The sequence below is a fragment of the Limulus polyphemus genome, unplaced genomic scaffold, assembly GCF_000517525.1.
Source record: "Limulus polyphemus unplaced genomic scaffold, Limulus_polyphemus-2.1.2 Scaffold35, whole genome shotgun sequence".
Taxonomy (NCBI): Eukaryota; Metazoa; Arthropoda; class Merostomata; order Xiphosura; family Limulidae; genus Limulus; species Limulus polyphemus.
Genome location: NW_013665645.1, coordinates 1283697 through 1310459, shown reverse-complemented (window position 1 = coordinate 1310459; position 26763 = coordinate 1283697). Strand labels below are relative to the sequence as shown.

The following is a 26763-nucleotide window of genomic DNA, read 5'->3' as shown; positions in this document are numbered from 1 at the left end:
TATTCTTTGAGAGTTGGAATATGCTTCCACCTGGTGACAGTAAACTTAATAACATAGTCCATTAGTAATACATCAGTTGCTGGGAGAGGTGAAACAAATGTCTTTAGTAACTGAACAGTTTAACTGAAGATGTGAGAGGTAAATGTTTGAGAGAACATTTACTGTAAAAAATGGAAAGTGATATATATATATATATATATATATATCTACAACATAAATGAGAAATTTTTCAGTAACACATTTTGGAAAATAAGAAAATAAAACTTACGTAAAAGCACTTACAAATGCAAGGGAATGAGAATGTACCACTAAATACTTAATATAATATAAAAATGTTTAGCAGCATAATACTTACTACAAGCTGTAAAATGTTTAGTAACCACACACTTGTTGGAATACTAAAAAAGATTTATTAATCCACCATATAAACACAATAATATTTAGTCAGTTGTGAGCACACAACACTTACTAACATAGGTGGCATAAGAAATTACATCTATAGAGCAGAGCACTTACTAGAGCAGGAGACAGTAGTAAGTGTATTTATTCACCCATACATTAACATAAACAGAACTAGACAGTTATGAGAAAAGCTTATGAACTAAACATTCATTGAAAAAGGAGAGAAATTTTAAATAATTTACTTTATATGGTTTGGAAGTCAATTTTATAACAGAACATTTAATGTAACAACACTTACTAAAGGATAGACCAAAACTATTTTAATGCCATAATACCTACTGGGACAGGTGACCCTTCCTTCTCCAATCTCCATCCTTGATCAGGAAAAATTACCCTCCAGAAATTACTCGGGGTGCCACCCTTACATAAAATAACTTCCTGATTTCTTGATTTGTTCATCACTTGGAAAAATGACCTATCACTATAAAGATTTAGCTACTCACACACAAAAAAAAGAAACAATAAAGGTTATAAGTATTGGATTTATATTTACAGAGGTATCTAAAAGCAATAATGTATGACAACAGAAGACGGAACAATGAAAAAAGATATGTTGTAAAGTAGAAATTATAGCTTTATATTTACTGAGACAAAACATACATTTATATGTTGTAAACTGAAAATATGACAATATTACAGAGGCTTGTAGACAACTAAATGAAATAAACTTATTATAGAAAAAAAACATCTTGATATGTACAATAAGATAGAAAAGAATAATAAATGCTTCACATTGAAATCTACACAGACAAGAAAGTAGTAGGCAAGTGAATAACTTCAAAAACAACTTTCTAAAGCAGTTTCTACATTTTATTCACTATTCAAGAACTCAACAGGGCCAGATGCTCAGTAATTATGCATTTTTGTTACCTTTTCAAACATTATTTCAGTGAGTTCTTTCATGAACATAGTTCTTCAATAAGACTGGTTTGGTGCAGTGGAAAAAGTTTCAAAAATCTATGCACCATGGCCATTTCCTCTTTATTCACTAACATTCCAAACGTAATCTCTTCAATCAATCAAGGACCTGGCTAGACTTGCTCTTATTCAAAATAGTTCTAAATCTACAAACATAAACTACACCAAGCTATTGAGAACTAACAGAGATGATGTGGTTCTACACCAGAATAGTATTAAGAAGAAGAAGTATATTACTGTTGAAACAAAACTTCTGGTTTTGTACCGGTGACAAAGAACAGTATATCTTAAACGAGCTGTTATGGTTTTATATATCTCCCATAATAATAAATATGTATCAAAATGTTTAAATTAGATCTTGTTCAATTCCTATTAAATAAAATATATATAAATTGAAATTCTGATTTTAAACACACTGAAGTAAATAGTTTGAGTGTTTAATAAATATTAGCATGTTGCAGAATTTAGCTATTTATTTTTCTTGAAAAAATAGAACATATAATCAATTTAAAAATACTTACACTGCCAATGTGTTGAACTGTCTGAAGTATAACAGATTCACCATAAGTTATAGGAAGTTCCTGTGATAAACTCTTATTTAACCTGGAATGGTAAATAATGTTATGTTTTATAGTTATAATCAGCACACACTACTCTTTTGGTATTTAATAGCAGGTTAATGTAAATTTTGTTTGTTCGTTATAATTCCCACTTGGTGAATTAATATATATTGTTTATTTACTTAAAGCTGTTCCAAAAATAACTGTTTTGTCCTCTTTTCTAAATCATCACACAGCTATTTATTTTTTAACTTATCACATATTCTATACATGTGCAGGTTTCACATAGCACATGTTCAAGAAAGCTGTAAAGTTTTTTTTTATTCCAGCAGCCTTTGCTCTTTTGTTCGTCTTCAGGGGGTGATTGCTGTAATACTACACATTATGAAAGGATATCAGCAGTCCAGTCTTGTTATTCTAATTCAACATCATGACTCAGCTATTTAAATATTTAGCATTTCTTCATGATCAGTATCTTGACCAAATCTCCTATTATTAAGCAGAGCTATTCCATTGCTTGAAAGATAACAACTCAGTTTTATTTGAATATACCAAAGAGTGGATAGGAAGGACAAAACTTTGTTCCTGTGACAGTAGGATATCATATTGCAAAGTTTGCTATATCTGCTGAGGTGTGTGAAGTCTTTTACTACTACTACTCTTGTGTGATATAAGTTTTAGTTCTTCATGCTCTACCCATATACTGCTACTACAGCACTAGGAAACTAGAAATTACTGACATGGAATGGATCAACAAACAACTAGTACCAAAACGTGTGGTGGTGAGACAAACTCTCTCAGAGATGGTTGGGTCTTGGTATATACCTGCCAGAGTAAAAGGGCAAGAGATAAAGATCCTGGTTGATACAGGAGTGCTCAAAACACTGGTAGATTTCATGATATGTCAGGCACTCTGAGCAAAACCACCACTCAGACCAGAGTATAAAAACTTTATTATTGAAAATGTAGATAAACTACATGTGAATGGAGAGTTCATGTGCTCAGACTATAACTAGGAGGTTTTTTGGTTTAACATCACATTATCAACAGTTTATAGCCATCTTCTCCAATATTGCCATTATTGGCTCTTACTAAGACAGAGATGCATTTTATATGTGGTGAGGAATGTGAGCAAGTATTCTCCAATATTGCCATTATTGGTTCTTACTAAGGCAGAGATGCACTTTATATGTGGTGAGGAATGTGAGCAAGTATTCTGAAGTGTGCTTTACTTGAAGCAACAGTGTTGACATATTCAAGATGTGATTGTGAATTTCAGCTAGACATCAATGTCAGTGACAACAGAATCAAAAGAACAGCTAATTATCTAGTGTTAACTACTTCCAGTTCTTATATCACACAAACACAGGAACCCTTTGCTTAAAGTTTAAGCATATCAATTAGATCAACAGTAATTCCATGATGCCTTCTTATACTTATTGACTATCTATCTCATTTTAAGTGCACAAATCATACCAAATAATTACTGCTTATACAGATGAGAGTATACTGGTGTGATTTTGGTGTTTCTGGATTTTTGAAAGCATTTGACAACATGCCACATAAAAGACTTGTTCAAAAAATCATCTTGTAGGTGTGAGGATAGATTGGCTACTTGGATAGAAAAGTGGCTAGATGGAAGAGGGCACAGGATTGTTATAAATAGAGTTTCAGTCAAGCTAGATTAATGTCACAATTGAGGTGGACCAGGGATCAGTGATAGGGCCTTTGCTCTTTTTGATTTACATCAATGACACAGATGTAGGAATGATGAATAAATTACTTAAACTTGCTGATAATATTAAGGTTTTGGGTGTTGCTGGTTGTGAGGAGGATGCTGCTTGTTAGATAAACATAACTGTTTAAGTTTAATGCAAGTGTTATGATTAAGATAGTTTAAGTATAGAGCAAGTGTTATGATTTAGATAGTTTAAGTACAGAGCAAGTGTTAAATTTAGTTATTTTTAAAAGTGTGTTTATTGCAGGTTTGTTTACGTAACTGTTTTCGTATCATACATTATGTAATTCAATTGTTGTGAATTAACAATTGCTGTATTATTGCATCATGTTACTAGAACTTTCTGAGCTTTTCTCATTGTTCTAATTAAGTATTTTATTAAATATTATTACATTAGAATGTGAAATGTTCTAGGCCTCTGTCGGGCTATAAATACATGACCAAAATATAGCTCAATAGTTAGTTAGATTGATCTAGACTACATGATTGTGAATTTTAGCCACAAAAAGCATATAGTGGCATTTTCTAAAGTGAATTACCACAGACTGTATTGCAATAACAGAGTATAGAAGAAATAATTTGTCTTGTCAATTTGCTCTAATGTAATTGAACCAGCTCTTTGGACTTTGATGTAAAAGAGAATTATTTAAATCTCTGGATACAACTGTTATAATCAACAGTGTAACAAACATTTGTATGTACACTTGTTTTAATATATTAATTTAAAACAAGTGAACTGTGTTGAAATTTATTCCCAACAAGTCACAAATAGCTACTATGAAGAATCCCGGCCCATACATAAAACCTGACACTGCTGCTTTACTGCGTGAATAAATGGCAGATGGCAAATGCAAGGTAATGCATAATTTGAATTATGAGTATAATTTTGATGGGAATAACCCTAACAGTGCTATGAAAGAAAGTATTGTTACGTCTCCGTTTGTTAATTAACTTTCCGTAACTTCGTTCCGACGAAACTTTAGCGACACAAGTCCTTACTTAATAAAACTGGTTTATTCTTTCTGAATATAACTTTACAATACACTTGATTTCAACATTCGTGCTAAAACAAACGCTATAACGATCTTCAACAATACTCTCTGACTGCAGATCAATTACTCACTACCTACACACATTATACACTGTTTTTGTCACGTTGTGAGCGTCTTATATATATACCAGACTAACACTATATCTAGTAATCTCCCGACAATTCACGAAGGTTCGAGAGAACGAGTGGCATGACACTAGTCACGTGACCTCGCTGACACAACAGTATTTTGATGTTTTAGTTGAACAATCTCTTAAGCCATTCAATTAGTGGGCTGTTACTAGTGGCAGAGCAAATAGGATTTCAGTTTGTATCCTCAGAAATATTGAATATAAGTCTTAAAATGTTATAGTTTCATTGTATAGGTTGCTTCTTAGGTCACATTTAGAATATTGTGTTCAGTCTTGGGCTCCTTACCTTAAGAAGGATACTGAATTGTTGGAAAGGGTTCAGAGGAGAGCTACTAGGATGATACCTGGGATGGAAACGTAGGTTAGGTGTAGGTCTCTGAAGTTGTTTTCTCTGGAAAAAAGAAGAGTTGGAGGGGGATCTGATTGAGATATTTAAGATTGTTAAAGGAATTGATGGTGTTGATGCATCATCTTTTTTTGTATTTAATAGTGAGAATGGTAGGGAGGACACAAATATAAATGTTGGTAGGATAGGGGTCATCTTCAGCTATTACAGTTTTATTTTTCTAACAGGGTTACTGGCCTTTGGAATAGGTAGCCTTCAGGTGTGGTTGGATGCAGTAAGTTTAGGAGAGCTTATGGGAAGGCATGATAAATATTTGTATTGTTATGACAGCGGAAGTCACATGGAGCTGCTAGCGTGCGTGAAGTTTTGCGAATTATCTGGGAAGACCGAGTTTGTTCGAGATGTCATCTTTTTTAATATATAAGCCTGGCAGAGAAAGCCAATGGAAAATAATAAAGTGTGTGTTTTGTACTTGTCAAGAGCGAAGTAATCAAAATTGTGAATTGCTGTGATTAATAGCATGTATTATAAAAGTTGTTAAGTTTAAAGTGATGAGAAACGTACTGACTGTGGAATTACTGTGCACTAAGAGTTTGTGTTGAGAAAGAATAAACTGGTTTAATCAAGAAAGGACTTTTATCACTGAAATTCCTTGGAAAGAATTTCTACCAGAAATTAACAAACAAGCAGATACATAACAGTATGATAAAGATTACTTTGAATGTTTTATTTTTAGTTTAAAGTTTATTTTAGTAGATTTGACAGCCTAGATGGACTTTAACTTTTATGATAACATTAATGGTACTACAAATTTTTAAACTTTCTAATCCTAGCACTATACCATCAGAGGGCAGTGTACAACAAATGGTAATATCAGAAAGTGAGTAGTAAACTGTAAGAATTTGAGTCTTGTAACTTTAATTTTTAGGCCCTTTAATTTAATAAAATTAACCATTTTCTTTATTCCCCACATTTTAAAGTTACTCCTTTGGTTTTACTATCAAAGTGTAAAGCAACCAATCAAAAAATGTATTAGCAATTATATTAATACATTTCAAGCAACAAAATCAACATAAAGGTTAAGCTTTAAGATTATTTATCAATACAGTGTGTTTCTCTTACAACTATAAAAAATGTAAACAAATTTTAAAATACTATTTTATGTATTTTTAAATGAATCAACAGACAGATGCAAGATATGAATTTTTATAATTAAATATGTATTGTGAGATTAAACAACAATCTATTTTTTCAGTGGCATAAGTAAGAATGATGAAAATTTTTTATGAATGTGAGTTAATAATTATTGTATGTTTTTCTTTTCTTTTCACATGATAATTATGCTTAATGGCACTAATAAGTATCACACTCCTTTGATATATATATATACAATTTGTTATATCAGCATTTTTCTAAAAGTTCAAGTAAAATTATGAGCTTTTACAATGAAATTCTATATTCTCTGTTATATAATTTGTTATTACTTACAATGCATTAAATAACCAAAAATTACCAAGTTTAATAAAATTACAGTCATAATTAATTCTGTTATCAGAAAACAAAATTTAGTCTCTTGCAATTTATATCAAGTGTTTCCTATACTAGCTTCTACAGATCATATTTGCTGCTGGTGAAAGAAGGTTAACATACATGAATGGCAGGTGAAAAGTGTGAAAGATTAAAAACACACAATAATGGTAAAAGTTAGCATCCAAAAACTGATTTATCGGCTATTAAATAGAAGTTCACTCTCACTGTTAATCTTTCCACCATTATAGAGAAGTTACACATGACAATGTACCATGAACATTTCTTTTCAACTGAAGTATATTTACCTGAACACTATGAATGAATTCCTAGTACATGGTTGGTTGTAAGATGAAGCAGACACAGCACAAGAAGGTAGGAAGGTGTTTATGTCATTTGTATTAGGTTCTGGTGGTGATGGAGTTGCTGCTAAAACCAAGGTGCTGTCGAAAGATGATTGCAATTGGACAATATTTCCATCATATAAATATCCATCACATTGTATACTGAGACTGACCTAATCGAGTAAAGATTGAGAAACATGCTGTAAACTTCTAAAGTTTTTGAATTACCATGATGTTAATTAATTGAATTACTGAATGTTAAGTCACTGTTGTCTTGATTTTTGTAGTAAGCAATTTTCATAGTTAACTTTAAATGTCTTTATGCTGTTTCTCTAATAATAAATCCCTAAGATGTTTAAAACTTTTTTTTTCACTTCAGAGAAAGGCTAATAGCTGAGTAAAATACACAACCTGAAATGAAAGACAAGACAGATAATGGCTTAAAAGTGAAAGATCCAAACACTGAAGACCAATCTGACATAAGTTACAATTTATTTTCAGCCATATTCTCTTCCTTTCTGATCAATAAAAGCAATAATACCTTGATAACTGGTTTATAGTGGTTTATCTCTTTTTTATAAAGTTCTGATAATCATTCTTTAAAAATGATTTTATTTATACAAATCTAACACCAAGATTGGATAGGTACAGCAAGCTAGAATTGTATAATACAATTAGACATTTATGTGTAGAAAATAACATTTAAAAATGTAATATCACTATGAATTTCATACAGTGCTTTAACTCAATGCATATGACTACTGTTATAAAGAGTTCATTCAGAATGCTATAGATAATAATACTCACAGGTGACAGGGCTGTCTCTAACAGCTTATCAGTTTTTTGACTTAGGAGCTCCCCTCTATTTTTCTTATGAAAAAATTCACTCTTCTTTTCCTAAATTATAAAATTTTGTAACTTAGAATTATAATGAATTTCCAACAGGTACATATCTCTGAAACATAAAAAGCTTATTTTTTGTTGACTTGCTCTTAAACTATTAATGAAACAAACATGTGACTAAACTTCCGAATGTCCTTGACACAATGCATAGTATACATCAACTCACCCATGTATATATGAGCTCTGCTTCCCACTATAATTGAGATTTTGTTGTTGCAGTCATACCCATACTGAAATTGAAGAGAGAATTGAAAAATCATGAGTTTCACTGGATCACCAAAATTTATGTTCTTAAGCAAGATGGTAACAACTGAGAATGAGATTCACACCAGCCAAGTTACAAAATTAGCATAGTCAGAGAGCACCAAGGTTGCAATGAAAAGACCCAGGCAGGTGTGAGGATAGACTTGACTACTTTAGAGCAGTGTAATGGGAACAATGAATAGGTTAAGCAAATAAATTAGTAAGTTATTTCCTCTGTTTAATATCATAGGGCATCACCATCTTATGAAGAACAAAAGGCTGATGATGAGTCAAAGAAGATCAAGTGGAAAATTACCCATAACCAATGTGAGGGTGAAGAACTTCAGAAGTAATTTGAGTAGTTTAAGATGACCCTTTCACAAGGCCACCAGGATGACGGATGCAAGGAATATGAAGGCTATTAATATTTTGTTGATTTCTAAAGCAATCACAACCAGATCATCAGGTGAAGAAGAAATAAATAAATATTCAAATTCTGAATGATCTAACATAACACTAGCATTTTCAGGTGTAATAAAAATTGGTTCAAGCTTCTTCAGGATTAGGGCTAGCAGACACATCCTGCTCTGTAGACATGGAATATGAATAGACCTGGGCAAAAGATCAATCGTGTTTAAAATCATGAGAAAATGGTGGGTGTTCTGCAACATGACCATCCATATGATCATGAAACTTACCAGTGAAACAAGAAAACAATTTAGCATTAACAACTCCAAAATGTTGATCAATAATGGCTGACAACACTACCATGGGATCACCTTGCAAGTTACAGGCAGAATGCATGAGTAAGTCCTCCAAAGAAGTTGTGGAAGTTCCATTATTGTGGAAAGTATTTGCATCAGAATTAATATTGACTTCAAATATCATTATAACAAAGTTAACAGCAGGACTACATATGAAGAACTCTGAATTACAGTGGAAAAGCAGGGCTTATGTACATTCTCTAGACAAAAACATAATAAATCATATGGAAGGTGAAAAACTATGGGTAAGTTTATGCATGCTATGCATAGTGTCAAGAACATTCAGAATTTTAATTGCATGTTTGTTGACAGTAAGAGAGCTTTTCAACAAGAAAAGGCTTTTTGTACTTCATAGGTAAGTAGATATATGGACCTGCTTTGAATGAATTATATTACTATTAAAATAAGATGATTGAAAAGCTCAGTCTCAAAGCAAGCATTCTATAGAAAATAATTAAAGTAAAATAGCTAACATAAAAGTAACACTGAACAGAAAACAGTAAACGTTTAAAAAAGTCTAGGATTATGAATTACAGAGCACATAAAATATGAAAATTTCAACCACAGCAACATGTTAAATTCTAATCACTTTCAAAAATCACCTGCAAGATCTACAAGGTAATTTATAACATGTTATATTTGTGTTGGTCAGGGGAAGGATTACATTATATTGCTACCTTTATTTCACTACTGATAATGATTTTCAAGCTGTAACTCTAGAGAGAGGTTCAACAGAAGAATTTCCTAGGAAATATTTTCTCATCACAACATCTGCCTTTATCAGATATTCAAGTTTTGTGTGAGATATTGGAAATGCCAAGTACCCTAATATCCACATGACAGTTTCATCTAATAATACAAGTAGTATCACTATTAACTTCTTTATTAAAACATTTCTGTTCAGGAGATACATTTTAGTAATTATCTTTTAGTTGTCTGTTTACTTCTTATTAAGCACAAACCTGCACATTAGACTATCTGTCCTGTGAACACCACTGGTATTCAAACCCAGTTTTTAAAGTTTTAAGCCTTCAGACTTATTACTGATTCCCTGGGAGGCTCCATTGTCTGTCATTAAAATTCTATTTAATTGTGTTGATTTCGTTCAGAATAAGGTTTACTTATTATGCTTAGTCAGTTTCATTCTGAGCAACTGTGTCTTCCCCAACTGGTTACAAAGAGAGAATGGTAGTTTTAAATATGAGATATTGTGAACTTTGAGCATACACACTTACTCATAATTTGAAATTAAATATCTAATGTAATTTCAAATATGAGGCCTTTTAATAGAAGTTATATCTGATAGATATTCTACTTCTGCAGAGAATTCTGGAACAGATCTATTCTACCGGTTCCAGGCTGTAGCTTGTACTCTTTTGTTAATTGCCATCCTACATGTGCCCAAGTTTAACAATTTTTAACAAGACTGTGACAATTAATTTTGTGAAAACCTTTTAAGTACTACTAATAATTCACTTAAAAATTGTCTTTTATTATGCTTTATTAGCTGTCTCATTTGATTAACATTCATAGACAAAGATCCTTTTCCCCTGCTAATTTTGAATGTATCCATTTTCAAATGTAATTCATTATAGGGTTTATTCACTACAGAAATTGGTCAACAATTTCACAAGTATTATTAAAACAAGTTTAATAAAATATTTGCTACAATGGTTAACTTTTTGCTCATTAAGCTTAAAGATAACTTTTTCATCAAATGCAAGTGCAAGGGTTGAGTTTGTAAATACAATGCTATTTAATGAAAGGGTGTGTCTGTGTGATTGCCATAGCTCCAAGAGGAAAGAACCTAGAAACCTGAAAATTTTGCACCAATACTAAGTGGACCATGAGGATGTGCACCTGGGTATTATTACTTATCCATGTGCATGCACATCTTTTTTTCAGGCAAGCTAGCAAAAAACGCATAGAAAAGAAGTGTAACCATCATAGAGAAAATAATCTACAAACCTGAAATTCTGTATCCATGCTAAGTGGACCCTGAGGGTGTGCACCTGGGTATTATTACTTATCTTATCCATGTATGTGTGTCTTTTTAATGATGCAAGCTAGCAAGAAACCACATAGAAAAGAAGTGGTTCCTTATATTACAAATAGAAAGCACAGACAGACACACATTTGTGTGCATCTTTTTAATGGGTAAAGCAAGTGAAAAACCACATAGAAAAGAAGTGGTTACTTATATAACAACTTCTAATATATAGAAAACCCAGAACGTTTTGGTAATAATGATTCCAACAATGGCTTTTATGTCATGTTTCTTAGCAACAATAGTATAACCCTAATACTGTTGTTAGTCTATATACTGAAAGTATAAAATGAAATGTATCAACTACAAAATTTAAAAAATATTTGTTGACTTCTTAATTTAAAGTCTCCCTTGATTAAAGAGGTTTGTTTTTATTATCAATATTTTTACTTTTATGAAAAAGTTTATGGTCGAGGCTCTAGGCTAGGTTACCTCACACTTTAGGCTTATTTATTAATTTCTTTAGTTCATAACAACATCCACTACACTTACAAGGTTTCACATCAAACCCCTTGCACCCCATCACTAAATTTGTAATGGGCAGACATTAATCAAACCGTAAAAATTTGTAATAGATTCTGATAAAATGCAATAGAAATTTGTGATATCAAATATAAATGTGAAATATTCAATGCAATGATAAAATTCATTGATAATAAATAATTCTTAATCTACTGTACTTTCTTTGTAACTTTTTATGTTTCTAGGAAATAAAAATGTTTAAAATATTTTTGACTGTTCTTCTATGTTAAAATAGGTTCAGAATATACACAATGATATAGCCATTTAGAATAAATCAACCTAATAACCTGAGTGAAGCTGGATACTTTTGCTAGTTTCTGAATAAGCATAGGCATCTACCATATCCATATAGATAGATATACAAAGCCTACCAATACGTACACATCTACTTCATAAAGTGTTGGATACACAAGACTGTTCAGTTTAAGTTATTATTTAGTGATTTAATATTTAATGATTATTTAGTTTTCACAACACAAATGTTGAAAGTTAATTATTTTAAAAGTGATAGTTATGACAAGCTTTGTTATGTAACTTTGTAAGTCTTATGTTGTGCATGTAGTTTAATTGTTGTACTAGGCTTTTCTAATATTGTTGACATCATCTTACATGAAGCTTCTAAGTGTTTCTTGTGATGTGTGTCATATTGATTTTACTAGAGGGCTAGATATTTCTAGATTTTTATGCAGTGTGTTATAAATATGTGCTGCTACAGAAAGTGAGTTAGTGAAAGTTAGTAAAAGTGAAGTTAGACTGTGTGATTGTCAGTTTAGCCACAATGGCTCATTTCTAAAGTGAGTTTCACAGCTTGTATTGTAATAACAGAGATAAAAGAGAATAAGTTGTTTTGTCAAAGAGGCTTTTGGCAAAATGGACATTTGGCAAAAGAAAGAGACAATTAGTTATAGCTCTGGGTACAACTGTGGTGATTAACTATAAAAAAAATATTTGTATACAAGTTTGACTTGTTTATATATATATTATTTTAAAACAAGTAGATTGTGTTCTGTTTGTTTATTGTTCAAATTTATCGTTAATAAGTGACAGACACCTACTGTAAAGAATCTGGCCCCATAAAACTGACATAAAGAATGCTATTTTATTAAATAAACAAGCAACTAAGGAAACAAAATTACAGTTAGTATTTAGTGGATCTACTATTTGGAATATTTAAGGCAGAAATATGGTTATCCATCATATTTGCAAGATCTGAAATCTGGACATTTTGGAATTGCATTCCACTCCTGGAGAAAAGCTTGGATGAGTGTCCTAGATGTTGGTTGTTATGGATGTTTTCATAGGGAACAGTCAAGAATGGACCACACCATCATTATGTGGCTTAAGCTAAATGAGTACAGGTCCCATTTTGTTTGAAAACATTGTCTTGTCTGCTAAGCTTGTTATTGGCATAAACAGGTAAAAGGTCTTGATAAATAATGTGATGGATTGAGCAACAGAGAGAACTCTTTCATACACCATCAGTTGTGATTATTTGGCTGCCTAAATGTCTCCCTCAAACCATCTTTTGTCATAATTTGAAGATAAATAAAAGTGACAAAACTCAGCTAGGTGTGTATATTGTCCAAGAATTGTGTATATTTCTATATTATAGTGTCCTAAAAAAGTAGAAAGATACAATATCTGTACTGCTTTCATTGCTTTCAACATTTGATATAATCTGGAGTAATGAGTGCCTTCCATGTAACTACTCTGCCACTGTAGCCCATGCTATGAAGTTAAATTATGATGGACAATGATTTACAAAAGATTTCACAATTTTTCACTGATTTCAAGTAACCTCATGAAAATAAGGTTAATATCTGATAATCTTTCATTTGTTACACAATTCTTTGTATCCTGTAATTTTTACCAAACTATTCCTGTATGTATACCTCAGGGCCATTTGCATATGATGTCAATAAGATAGTTGATTTGTATTCTCAAAGTATTTAGTTAGTGGTAAGCTATATATATATGATTTGATATATCCTACCTATTGTTTCAATTATACTAAAGCAAAATAGCCAGCAAATAAACAACTTTTTATAAAACAGGTTAATTATTTTGGAATTAAAAATTATAGTAAAATATTAAGTACATCTATCAAAGTGCACAACAGTTTACTTCAATGGAACATGAGGAAGCTGCCCAAATTTAACAGAAAAACGACATGGATGCATTCCTGGTGTGGTATGAAAGATTTCCCCAAAGTCAGAACTAGGGCAAAGGTGACTGGGCAGTCTGTCTCAGACACCTTCTCACAGGAAAAGGCCTACAAGTGTATGTAAGCATGATGTCAGAAGATGCCATGGACTATGAAAAATTAAAAGCGGCCTTGCTCAAACACTATGAATTTACCAAGGTAGGTTTTCACCAAAAGTCCAGAGAAGTCGAACCTGACACTGGAGAAACTGTATGAAGGCACCCATCTACAACTTGGTGATTGGCAAAAAATCAGGCATTGGATATTTGGAGGAACCAAACAAAAAGAAGACTGATGAGGAATCTTCAGTCACCACAAGAGCTCAAGAAAAAAAAAGCAGGCAAGACATCCAGCGCATGCAAATCTTGAAAGGTGTTATCCCGAATGTAGATCTATGGAAACTGAAGGAAGCACAGAAGAAAGGCCCTTCACTGCATAAACTTTGGGGCAGTTCCTGGGAGAAAGTTGAGCACAAGAGAAAGGGACTTACAGAATAGAGGACCAGAAGGGAGTGCTGTACCAGTTCTATTGGGGAATTAAACAAATCATAGTACCAACAGAATACCAGACTCAAGTGATGAACCAAGGAGCAAAGAAGATGGCAGGCAAAATTACCAGCAACTTTCGTTTGGCAGGGGTTATTGGAGATGTGACCAGGTTCTGCAGTCATGTGACTTCTGCCAAAGGACAATACCTAGACAGAAGGTAGCTAAGGTACCACAGGTGAGATTTCTCTCATAGAAGAGTCATTCAGCAGAGTAGCTGTGGACTTGATGAGACCACTAGCACCTGTATCTGACAAGGGCAACTGGTATGTGTTGACAGTAGTCGACTATGTGACTTGTTACCCAGAAGCCAAAGTACTGCCAAAGATAGAGAAGGAGAGAGTAGCAGAATCCCTTCTGAAAGTGTTCTGCAGAGTAGGCTTTTCAAAAGAAGTCTTGAATCACAGAGTGACCTGGTTTACCTCAGAACTGATGTAAGAGGTATGGAGACTCATCAGCACTAGGCAGCTCTTAACCATCCTGTACAACACCAGATGTAATGGACTTTTTGAGAGAGTCAATGGAGTCTTAAAGAGTATGCTGAAGAAAATGGGCCCAGAGAGACCATGTGACTGGGATAGGTACCTGCAGGCAGTATTATTTGCTTACCAAGAAGTCCCACAAGCAAGTACAGGATCTTCACCATTTGAGTTACTCTATGGAAGAACAGTGAGAGGTCTGATGCAGATATTGAAAGAAATGTGGACAGGAGAAAAAAAAAGAGTTATAAGTGAGGAACACACATCAGTGTGTGCTAGACCCCAGAAACTGACGAGAGGAGACCTGTCAACATGCAAGAGAACGTTTGGAAGCACCTCAAGTCAGTCAGAAGCACTTCTATGACAAGAAGGCTAAGAATTGATGTTTCAAGGTCAGACAAAAGGTCTTAGTACTGCTACCCACAGACAACAAATAACTCACCATGCAGTGTAAAGGACCTTTTTAAGTAAAGGAAGTGGTCAACAGAATGGACTATAAGGTGAAAGTAGATGGAAAGACCAAGATGTACCACACCCATCTGTTGAAGAGGTACTTTGAGATGAAAGAAGACTTAAAGGGTGCAGCTATTGAGGCACAGATGGAGATTGCAGGTGTGTCTGCCATAGACACAGAACCAATAGATGGTGACATTGTCATAGAAGATGAAGACCTACTAGACCAAAGATCACTAGGTGGAGATGAGATTTAATAAAACACCAACATCAGTGAAGAACTGACTGGCAAGCAGAAGAAAGAGCTACAAGATCTACTGTGCCAGTATGCAGATGTCTTCACTTATAGACCAGGCAAAACAAATCTTGTGTAATGCAAGGTGAAGCCCTATCAAATGCCCTATATGATGAGAGACCTGATCAAGCAAGAAGTTGAGGTATTGTTAGAAGCCAGCATCAACAAGACTTTGAATTCAGCCTGCTATTCACTGGTGTTAATTGTGGAAGAAGAGGGATGGCTCAAACCACTTCTGCATAGATTTCTGGAAACTGAACTTCATGACAAAATTCAACTACAAACCTATGGGCAACCCAGAGGCTATCGTGGTAAGACTAGATGGGGCCAAGTTCTTTACAAAGATCAACTTCAGTAAAGGTTGTTGGCAGATCCTGATGGAGACAGCATTTATGACACCAGATGGATGCTACCAGTTCAAAAGGATGCCATTTGGGTCAGCAGAGATATTTAACCGCATGATGCAGAAGATGTTGCATAAAACCACCAATATCGAGCATTATGTGGATGACATTCTGCCCCACACAACCAGATGGGGAGACCATCTGAAGAATCTTAGAGCTGTTCAGGTGAGTAAGGGCAATAGGTCTGACCATGAGACCACCTAAGTGCTACATCAGTTATTCTGGGCTGGACTTTGTTGAAAAAAGGTGAGAAACCCACAGATAGTCATGGAAGAGAAGAAGTACAAGATGCACCAACTTTGACAACCAAGCAGCAAGTCAGATCCTTCCTGGGGTTAGTGGGATATTAAAGGAAGTTCAACCCAAACTACACTGAAGTCACTGTACCACTGACTGATCTTATCAAGTAAGGCCAACTCAACAAGGTGAAGTATCAACAACTACATCAGATGGCATTCCAGAAGTTGAAGAACGTGCTATGAAGTTCACCAATCCTTAGAATGCCAGACTTCAACAAACTGTTCATTTTTAAGGCTGATGTTTCAGATGTTGGAATTGGAGCAGTACTTCTACAAGAACACATAGACAGACTGTTACTGTAATGTACAGTAAAAAGCTGTTGAGTAGCTAAAATAACAACTCTGTGGTTGAGAAAGAGTGTCTGGCCATCATATTTGCTATTATGAAATTCAAGAACTACTTCTACGAGAAGGAGTTCATCATCCAGATGAACCATCAGCCCCTTGCATGCATCCAGAGTGGCAAAATCAACAGTGCAAGGATCATGAGGTGGGTGTCGTACCTCCAGAATTACCAGTTCCACATTGAGATCATCAAGGTGACTGCAAATGTTGGTGCAGACTATATGACTAGACTCTGTGTATGAACTGAAAACAGTCTGAATATAGTATAAAAATACTGTAGATATTTTTCTCGAAGAGTAGCTTATTGTTAGATATACAAGACTGTTTAAGTTTAATGTGAGGGGCTTTATGACTTAGATGGTTTCAGTATAGCATGAGTGTTAAATTTAATTATTTTTAGAAGCAATAGTTTATTAAAAGTTTGTAAACTGTTTTTGAATCATGCACTGTGTAGTTCAATTGTTGTGAATTAGCAATTGTTGTATTATTGCATCATGTTGCTAGTACCTTCTAAATTTGCCTCGTTGTTTTAATTGAGTATTATTGCATCATAATATCTAGTGTGTGGAACATTCTAGGCCTCTGTCGGGCTATAAATGTGCATCCAAAATGTAGTTCGAGTCAGTTAGATAGATAGTTAGCTAGATCTATATTGCATGATTGTGAGTTTTAGCCACAAAGAGTGTATAATGGTGATTTTTAAAGTGAAATTATCACAGATTGTATTCTAATACCAGAGTAGAGAAGAATAATTTGTTTCGTCAATTGTGTTTTAAATAAATCAAACCAGACTGTGTGGACTTTGATGAAAAAGAGACAATTATTTAAAGCTCTGGATACAACTGTGGTAACAGTTTTAGTGGTGATTCTAAAGAGAAATTATCACAGACTGTATTGTAATAACAGAGCAGAAAGTATAATTTGTCTTATCAAATTGTGTTCTAAAGTAACTGAGCCAGTCTGTGTGGTATTTCACAAAAAAAATAGAGAATTATTTAAAGCTCTAGATACAACTGTTATAACCAACAGATAAAACCTAACTAATCGTTTTCAGACACAGCAAAAGAATATAAATTATCAGTTGAACCAATTTAACTGAACCTGCACTGTTTATTTCACATTTCAATTTTACCCACTTGTGCTGCCTTGCTGTGTTTGACTGGTTTAAATACAATTGAATAGAAATAATTTGTATGATTTGTAACCACATTCTTTAAACTTGGTCTATCCTTCTTTCACATGATAGTCTACATATTAATATCAATTGAATTTACACTTTCATTCTTAAGCAACATATATTCAAACATTATATACCTTAAAAAAGCCTCAATGTTGTTATTAAAATTTAATATCTGTTTAGCTCAATTTGAACAAATGTATAAATTTCAAAATATTTCATTTAAACATTTCAACTACCATTCTCAAGTGAATATTTATGGAACAAAACTAAACTTTTATAACTGCATTGCATTTTCCAGATATAATCAGTAACTTGCCAAATAATGGCGGTAAATTCAAATCTTGTATAAAGCTTTCTTAACACAACTGCTACAAGGTGACTTCTTTTTTGAAACGTTTACATTTAGTTTCAAATCTTGTATAAAGCTTTCTTAACACAACTGCTACAAGGTGACTTTTTTTTTGAAACTTTTGCATTTAGTTTCAGTCTCATTTTTAATGCCTTTCTGGCTAACCACATTATTAACACTGATAACTATGCTACAGTGGTTTACCTCCTTTAAATAAGCTTCTTCATTCCAGTTTCCAATTCTTACTGCTGAAGTATAGGAAGTCTTTCCACTGGGTAGAGCCATTGTAAATCCATCACTTGGTTTCATACCAAATGGCACACTACAATAGCTGGCCATGTTATGTTCCTTTTCTTAGTTATGATTTATGTTTTTGGCAATGAAAGAAAACAGAATGAAATATCAATGTAAATTTTATGAATGTTTTAATGACAGCTAAGTATTACTAGTTAATTAGACAAACTTTTCTTCATCTTAATCTTTAAAGATCCTGTCATATGTTTATCATTAACACAAGGCTGGTGCTAGTGCTCCCCCCAGCCCCAAATTTCACTGCCTCCTCCCCAAGCTAATGTTGTTCATTAATTTAATTTTAGACTTTATATTACATTTGGCTCCATTATATGTCTCACCAAATGCATCTCTTGATCTTACGTATTGTGAACAGTCTCATTACAAGTACACAATCACTTATGGTCACTACCGCTCACTTGACTCAATTATCTGTCTGCAATTATCTATCCCGTCACTTTATTTGCCGGCTTATATATACAAAAATAGAGGGTGCGTAGAAAAGAGTTGCCAGGAACAGACATGATCCTTCTAGAATCTCATGACATGTTACTAGAGTCACGTGACTTCCGCTGTCGTAACAATATCTTTAAATGTGTGGTTGGATGGAAGAAAGCAGAGGGTTGTTATAAATAGTGTTCAGTCAAACTGGATTAATGTCACAAGTGGGGTACCTCAGGGCTCAATCTTAGGACCTTTGCTCTTTTTTTTATTTACATCAGTGACAAAGGTGAAGGAATTATCAATAAATTACTTATATTTGCTGACTGATATTAAGGTCTTGGGTACTGCTAACTGTGAAGAAGATGCTGCTGCTTTACAAAAGAAATTAGATTATTTAGTGAGTTGGTCAAATAAATAGCAGATGGGTTTTAATTATAATAAATGCAAGATAATGCATGTGGATTATCATAATGTAAATTATAAGTGTCATGAAACAAAGAGACCCTGGTGTAGTGGTTGATCAGTCTCTTAAGCCATCCAAGCAGTGTGCTGTTGCTAGTGGTAGAGCAAATGTGATTTTATTTTGTATCTACAATAATATTGAATATAAGTCTAAAGAGGCTATAATTTCATTGCATAGGTCAGTGTTTTTTGTTTCTTTTTGAAAAATGAAGAGTTAGAGAGGATCTGATTGAGGTATTTTAGATTGTAAAGTAAATTAACAGTGTTGATAAATCATCTTTTTTCATACTTAATTGCGAGAATAGTAGGACTAGGGGACACAAATATAAATTCTGACAAGGTAGAAGTCATTTTTAGCTAAGACAGTTTTATTTTTCTAACAGGGTGGTTGGCCTCTGGAATGGGTTGCCTTCGGATGTTGTGGAGGCAGTAAATTTAAGTGAGTTTAAGAGAAAGCTTGATAACTATATGAATGATAAGGGTTGGCTTTAAGATTTTTATTTTATTTTCTAAATTTTATGTATTGGATATTTTTAGTTTAGTTTAGAGGGTCAGACTAGATCTTGCTGCAGAAAGTAATACCTAGTGTTTAATTGGCACACATACTCAATCTGAGTCAGTACGTTTCAAAGAACAACTCTAGGAATATTAAAACAATTTTCACATATGAAATAAACACAACAGTACAAAAAAATATGTGGTATTTGCATACCACAAATATACCAACATGTTAAAGCACTGTGACACCAGTACAAGAATGATACCTGGGGTTTAACTAAGAAAAGAAAAGTAACATTAATTATAAAGCTATGAGGAAGGTTAGTAATAACCAAACGGGTACTAATAATTTATTACATATAGCCTAGGTTTGACTTTAACTGAAAACATAATCTATAATTTAAGAATACAGTTTACAATGTAATTACCATCCAAACTGAGCCAGCTTAGTTAAATTCTAATATATTTTTTTTATACTTAAGTATGGTGAAATGTCACCGTTTATAATTATTAGTAAGTATTATATTTATAATATGACGTTTGGATCATAAGACCTTGCAAAGAGACTGAAAGGAAAAACAAAATAGCAATAGTATTAATAAGAATTATACAAAATATTTTGATCATAAATCCTTGACTATGAAAGATAAGTTAAATATAATACCAAACTCTTGACAGTCAGCTTACTGCAAAGTCCGCTATGAAGACAATTCGTTAGGTCGCTAATGTTAACAGTATTAAGTCCACAGAAATTGAACTTAAAAATAAAAGTAAAAAATAATACTGGAAAAAATATTAGAAGTTTGAATAGCAGATGCCAAATTATAAATCTTACTAGGTATGCAATAAGTTATAATAAAATATTAGAACGGAAGCGATAAGGCTTATTACACTGTAGAAAATTAACGCCTGGCCTAGTCTTATATCACTAACAATAGCACGTGCCTGTGATATTTGTTTTTAAAATGTTGCCTAGCAACATAGTTGTTCAAAGCACAAAAACGAAAAACAACATATTTGAAAAATTACAAAAATGACAGAGACATTATTAGCTTCCTTGATGTAGTCTTAAAAGCGAAAACAATTAAGTGAAATATATATATATATATATTATCAATAAAGTGAACGTTGGCAAAAATCGTAATCATATGATATTAATGGTCACACAGGTGTAAACAAAAAAAAATAATGGTTATAAACCTTCGAACAAAATTTTGTTTTAGATAATATCAAAATACACTTTGTTTGTTTGTTATTAAACATAAAGCTACAGAATGAGCTATCTATGCTGTGCCCACCAAATACAAATACAATTAATAACTATAAATAAAATAATTTTATATAAAGTAATGTTTCATTGGGTTTAAACGTCTATGTTTTTTTAAACATTTTTAAATGAAAATGTTATTTGGCTATTTAACAAACGTTTCAATAAACAAAGTACTTTTGCAATGTTCACGTTACACATTATCAATCGAGAAACTCATATTTTTCGATTCAAGAAGGCACGAATATGTTGTATAGAATGTGAATAGATCATAACCAGAGGAAAAGTGGCTAACAACATTTACTATACAATGCAGTAAGTCAACAACAGATTATATTCAGATATTAACACCCTGACTGACATGCAATTATTAACGCACAGTGAATAAAATCTTTTAACATACAACTTATTTCAACTCTTATTTTAAAATTAACTACAAAAATGTAGATCATATAAGTATCCTTTTCAATAGTGGCTTTATGCTACCTTGTATCTTCCCGGTGGCACAGTGATAAGTCTGTAGGCTTGTAACGCTAAAGATTGGGTTTAGATACCCCTGGTGGGCAGAGCACAGATAACCCATTGTGTACCTTTGTGCTTAACAAAAGCAAAAGTTCGACAGAGGTTTAGGATCTATGACAAGTAGAAGTGTGTACTTGATAAAATAAACAATATTTTCTTCGGTGTTCAAGACTGACGAGTGTTTGTTTTCAGTTATGTAAACCTATTGTCAATTTGCTGTGGTGTTGAATGTTTGGTGTGATGTGGTATTAGGAGAGTGAAGGCCTACTGGTACGTGCAGGTACTGATTAAATATTGTACGTTATTGAATGTTTTAGGTTTGATAAAGTGGTTGTTCCAGTTTTGGGGATTCTTTGCATTATTACTAGAGCAACTTATACTGGAGGTTGCACGATCTCTACTACAACTTGAACAGGTGTTGTTGTCACGAGATTGGGGGAGTTCAGCAACAGATGCATTTAAAGCGGGCTGAATAGGTCACTCTTGGGTGACAAAACAATAATGATTTTAGCATTGAATTCTTTGCAGTTTCGATCTTCTGTTGCACAAGGTCTGTCTTGCCTGGTCTGTGAAGATATCTGTGTACTGGCATAGTAGATCTTGTATCTCTTTCTTCTGCTTGCCAGTCAGTTCTTCACTGATGTTGATGTCTTATCTCATATGTCTAATGGGTCTTCATCTTCTATGACAAAACTGCTGTCTTCAGGTTCTGCATATATGACAGCCACACCTCCAATATTCATCTATGTTTCAATAGCTGCAACTTTTGAAGTAACTTTTCAACATATTGGCATGGTAGATCTTGGTCTTCTCATCCACTTTCACCTTATAGCTCATTCTGTTGCCCACTTCCAGCACTTCAAAAGGTCCCTTCCACTACAGGGTGAGTTTGTTGTTGGCTGTGGGTAGCACAGCCAAGACATTTTGTTCAACTTTGAAATGTCAATCCTTGACCTTTTTGTCATAGAAGTGTTTCTGTCTGCCTTAAGTGGCATACAAACGCTCTTTAGCAACTTGGCAGGTCTCCTCAAGTCGGTTTCTGAGGTTTAACATATATTGGTATGTGTTCCTCACTTCTGACCTTTCTTCTCCTATACACAGTTCTTTCAATATCTGCATCAAACCTTGTACTGTTCTTTCATACAATAACTCGAAGGGTGAAAATCCTATACTTGCTTGTGGGAATTCTTGGTAAAAAAATAATGCTGCATGTAGGTACTAGTCCTTGTCACGTGGTCTCTCCTGCTACATTTTCTTCCGCATGCTCTTTAAGAGCACAAGAAGTCGTTACATCTGGGGTTCTAGAAGGTGGTAAAAAGCTGCCCAGTGCTGATGAGGCTGCACACCACTTGCATCACTTCTGAGGTAAACTGGGTCATTCTGTAACTCAATACTTCTTTTGGAAAGCCTGCTGTACAGAACACTTCCAGGAGATATTCTGTTACTCTCTCCATCTCAATCTTTAGCAATACTTTGGCTTCTGGATAACATATCACATAGTCAACTACTGTCAGTACAAACCAGTTACCCTTGTCAGATACAGGTGCTAGTGGTCTCATCAAGTCCACAACTATTCTGCTGAATTGCTCTTCTATGAGAAGCATCTCATCCAGGGGCACCTTAGCTACCTTACCTCTAGATATTGTCCTTTGGCAGGTGTCACATGACTGCAGAACCTTGTCACATCTTTGATGAACCCTGACAAATGGAAGTTGCTAGGGATTCTTTCTGCTGTCTTCTTTGCTCCTAGGTGTCCTCTCACAATCGACTCATGAGTCAAATTTATCACATGAGTCCGATGCCCTGTTGGAACTATGATATTTTTAACTTTCCCCATAGAACTGCCTTGAGAGATCTGGTACAGTTATCCTTTCTGGTCCTTTATTCTGTAACTCCTTTTCTCCTTGGTCTTGCGTTTCACTTTCTCCCTGCAACTGTCCCAAAGTTTCTGCAATGAAGGGTCTTTCTTCTGTGCTTCTTTCAGTTCCTGTAAACCTAAATTCGGGATGAAACCTTTCGAGACTTACAGGAACTTGATGTCTTGCTTACATATCTTGAGCTCTTGTGGTGACTGCAAATACCTCATCAATCTTCTTTCTGAATGGTTTCTCCAAACTTCTACTTTCTAGTATATTGCCGATCATCAAGTCTTCATACACATGGCCTCAAGGTCTCTCATGTAGTATGGAGTAAACTTTCCCAATGTCTTATCAATCAGTGCACACAGATGTACTTTGCCCTTCATCTGGTCATCAGATACTTGACTGGTTCTCACTGCTGCACTGCTACATCCAATGTTTCATAGGACCTTCACTTTCTTGTCCCCGACATAGCTTTCCCCTACTGGCATGTTGCGGTTTGTTGGCAGCTCTCATTGTTTTTCACATGCTCCAATCACCACTGGCACTATTGACTCATTTGCTAATTAGAGCTGACTGTTAATCATGCACTGTTTAATAATGGTGATAGCACTTCCTTATAGTAGTGAAGCTGATGAGTTGCCTCTATTCTGTTTCTTCTGACAGCAGCATCCATGGTGACAGTCACTCTTTTCTTGTTTCTTGACAGTACCATCTTTGTAAGTAGCTCCAGCTGTTTTATGTTGAGATTTCTGGTATTGTTTTTGACTTTAACTGGTTATTTTTATACTTCCTCCATGGACTTCCATATACTGTTATGCCAACTTGATAATCTCATCCACATCTTTTGGTGCTCTCTCCTTTACAAACGGTGACATATCAGTAGAGCACATGATCATGAACTGTTCACGTATTAGTATATCTTCACACTTGGCTATGTCAGTTTACCTTGTGAAGTGTCATCATAGACATGCCATAAACTAAAATACACATTCTCCCAGTGTTAGATTTGACTTCTTTGAACTTCTAACAAAACCCTTCCTCAATAAGTTCATAGCATTTCAGCAAGGCCACTTTTAATTTGTCATAGTCCATGGCATCTTCTGACGTCATGTCCACATACACATGTAGGTCTTTTTTGTGAGAAGGGAGCTAATTCAGACTGCCCAGTCGCCTTTGTCCTAGTTATGACTTTGGGCAAATATTTTATATCTCTCCAGCAAAGCATCCATATTATCTTTCTGTTAATCAAATTTGGGCAGCTTGGGTCATGTGGTTCTGATCTCATTGTCATTCTTGGGTTCTTCATCTTTCTGTCTGGTGAGGTTTGCAATCTCAATTTATGTTCTTATTCTCTCTATTTCCAGTCTTTCCTTTCTCTCATTTTCTTCTTTCTCAATTTGTATTCTTATTCTCTCTTCCTTTCTTCTATGTTGACGCTCTTTTCTCTCTGGTATTTTTGTTGTTTAACAAACTCTCCTTTTTCCGCTAGCATTCACGTCTTCTTCTACTGCCCTTTACCACTGTATAATCTTGGCTGGCTCACCGATGTTAGGTTTTTATATATGGATGGACAGGAGTCTTTATGGTAGGTGTCTGTGACTTGTTGGCTATAAATTTCAACAATAAAAAAACAGCATGCAATCCATTTGTTTTAAAATAGTATATTAAGACAAAGTCAAATGTATATACAAATGTTTGTTACACAGTTAATCACCACAGTTGTATCCAAAGCTTTAGATAATCGCAGGTTGGTTCGGTTATGTTAGAACATTATGAACAAGACGACTTATTCTCCTATGCTCTGTTATTACAACACAATCTGCGATAATTTCACTTATATTACACTGTTGGTTAACACAATTGCATCCATAGCTTTAAATGATTGTCTATTTTCGTCTAATGTTTACACACGTTTGTTCAATTACTTTAGTATACAATTGACACCCTTTTATTCCTGTCAACATTATGATCAACAGTTTTCCTAACTAACTGATAGTAAAGTAGTAGTCTAAAATGCAGTCCATGTATTTTCTCAGCAAGACAGTACCACCCAGTAGATTGGAAAGCTAGGGAGGCAAAGCCCTTTCAGTTATTGGTTTCTCGAATAGACGACTGTCCTAATTGCTGATAATTATATGGAAAACCCACAATGTAGAGCATACATTGTATGATGAAACTTGATAGCTTGGAAAGCAAGAATTGCCACTTCCTTTCAATCAGTAATTTACAAGAAATGACTGCCCCAACTGCTGGTAATCAAGTGGCAGTCACAAAATACAGTCCATAAATTTTATCAGACAATACCACCAATAGCATGTAAAGCAAGGAACAGTACACGAAATTGTTTTTTGACCAACAGATAATCGTAGCTGCTGGTCTGGCAGTTACTTCCAGCTATAAGGATAAGGAAGGAGTCATTGGCTGACCACTAGAGTTTTCCAACTAATCTTCAAGCACCTTCTCATCTGATTCATAGTGCACTGTCAAATAAATATCTACTGATCCTTTCTCTTCATCAGATAAAGTAAGGTGGTATGACACGGTGCACTCATCATCTTACAGATCATTAGTCTCAACCTCTGATTCCTGGTCAAACCAGTGCATGCAAGGTGCATTCATAATGTACAGTTACAGCTTGTCAATGTGCTCTACATGCTTATATACACCATGCAACCACTGTATCTCATATGTCAAAGGACCTGTTTAACAGCTAGCTAAAGTCAAGTGGCTTCCATGCCCCTAGCATATTAAAACCAAACCCAGTTTTAATGCTGGAATCAACGCACTTTGTTTGCCTTGTCATAAAATCTCCTTTTTAAAGAAGCATGCCATTTAGTCAGTCTTGAATTTTAAATTATGGTTATTAGAGTATAAATACCTAAAACCTAAGAAATATTTGTGGAACGCATTTTTAGATTCTATAGCATAGAAGGATTTGTACTTGATGACTGTGATTATTGGAGTGTATTACGGTTTCCATTGTTTTGCCATAAATGTTTATGTTTATGTCCAGAAATGAAATGTATTGATCATAAATGTGGTAAATATATTTGAGAGCTGGATGAAAAGATTGGTCATAAGAATTAATTTTTGAAGGATTTTATTTTACAAATTACTAAATATATCTAATGGAAACCCTTATAATAGAGCCAGCAAAGAAAGATTTCTAAAAACTTATTATCAGCCTTATTGTGATGCAATGTCATACAAATTACTGATCACTAGTTTATCTTTCCATAGGATAAGGTTATATATACCTTGATATTTGATATACTGTAAGTGATTGATATAAATAGCGTTTCAAATGGG

The 26763-nt window shown here is 34.0% G+C and overlaps 1 protein-coding gene across 4 annotated transcripts in view; it reads right to left on the bottom strand.

Moving 5' to 3' along the window:
- The window catches only part of LOC111086134 (cilia- and flagella-associated protein 161-like), a 25314-nt gene extending 4581 nt beyond the window's left edge, over window positions 1-20733 (bottom strand). For 2 of the 4 annotated variants that reach the window (XM_022387761.1, XM_022387779.1), the window contains exons 1-6: window positions 20468-20733; window positions 18313-18461; window positions 7885-7974; window positions 7042-7250; window positions 1902-1983; window positions 742-897 (exon numbers count right to left, since the gene is read on the bottom strand). In XM_022387761.1, the coding sequence (XP_022243469.1) occupies window positions 742-897; window positions 1902-1983; window positions 7042-7250; window positions 7885-7974; window positions 18313-18447 (672 nt within the window). In that variant the 5' untranslated portion in view covers window positions 18448-18461; window positions 20468-20733. The remainder of the gene's footprint in view (window positions 1-741; window positions 898-1901; window positions 1984-7041; window positions 7251-7884; window positions 7975-18312; window positions 18462-20467) is intronic. The other 2 variants (XM_022387767.1, XM_022387772.1) reach the window with 2 other exon arrangements.
- Between the last annotated feature and the right edge of the window lie 6030 nt (window positions 20734-26763).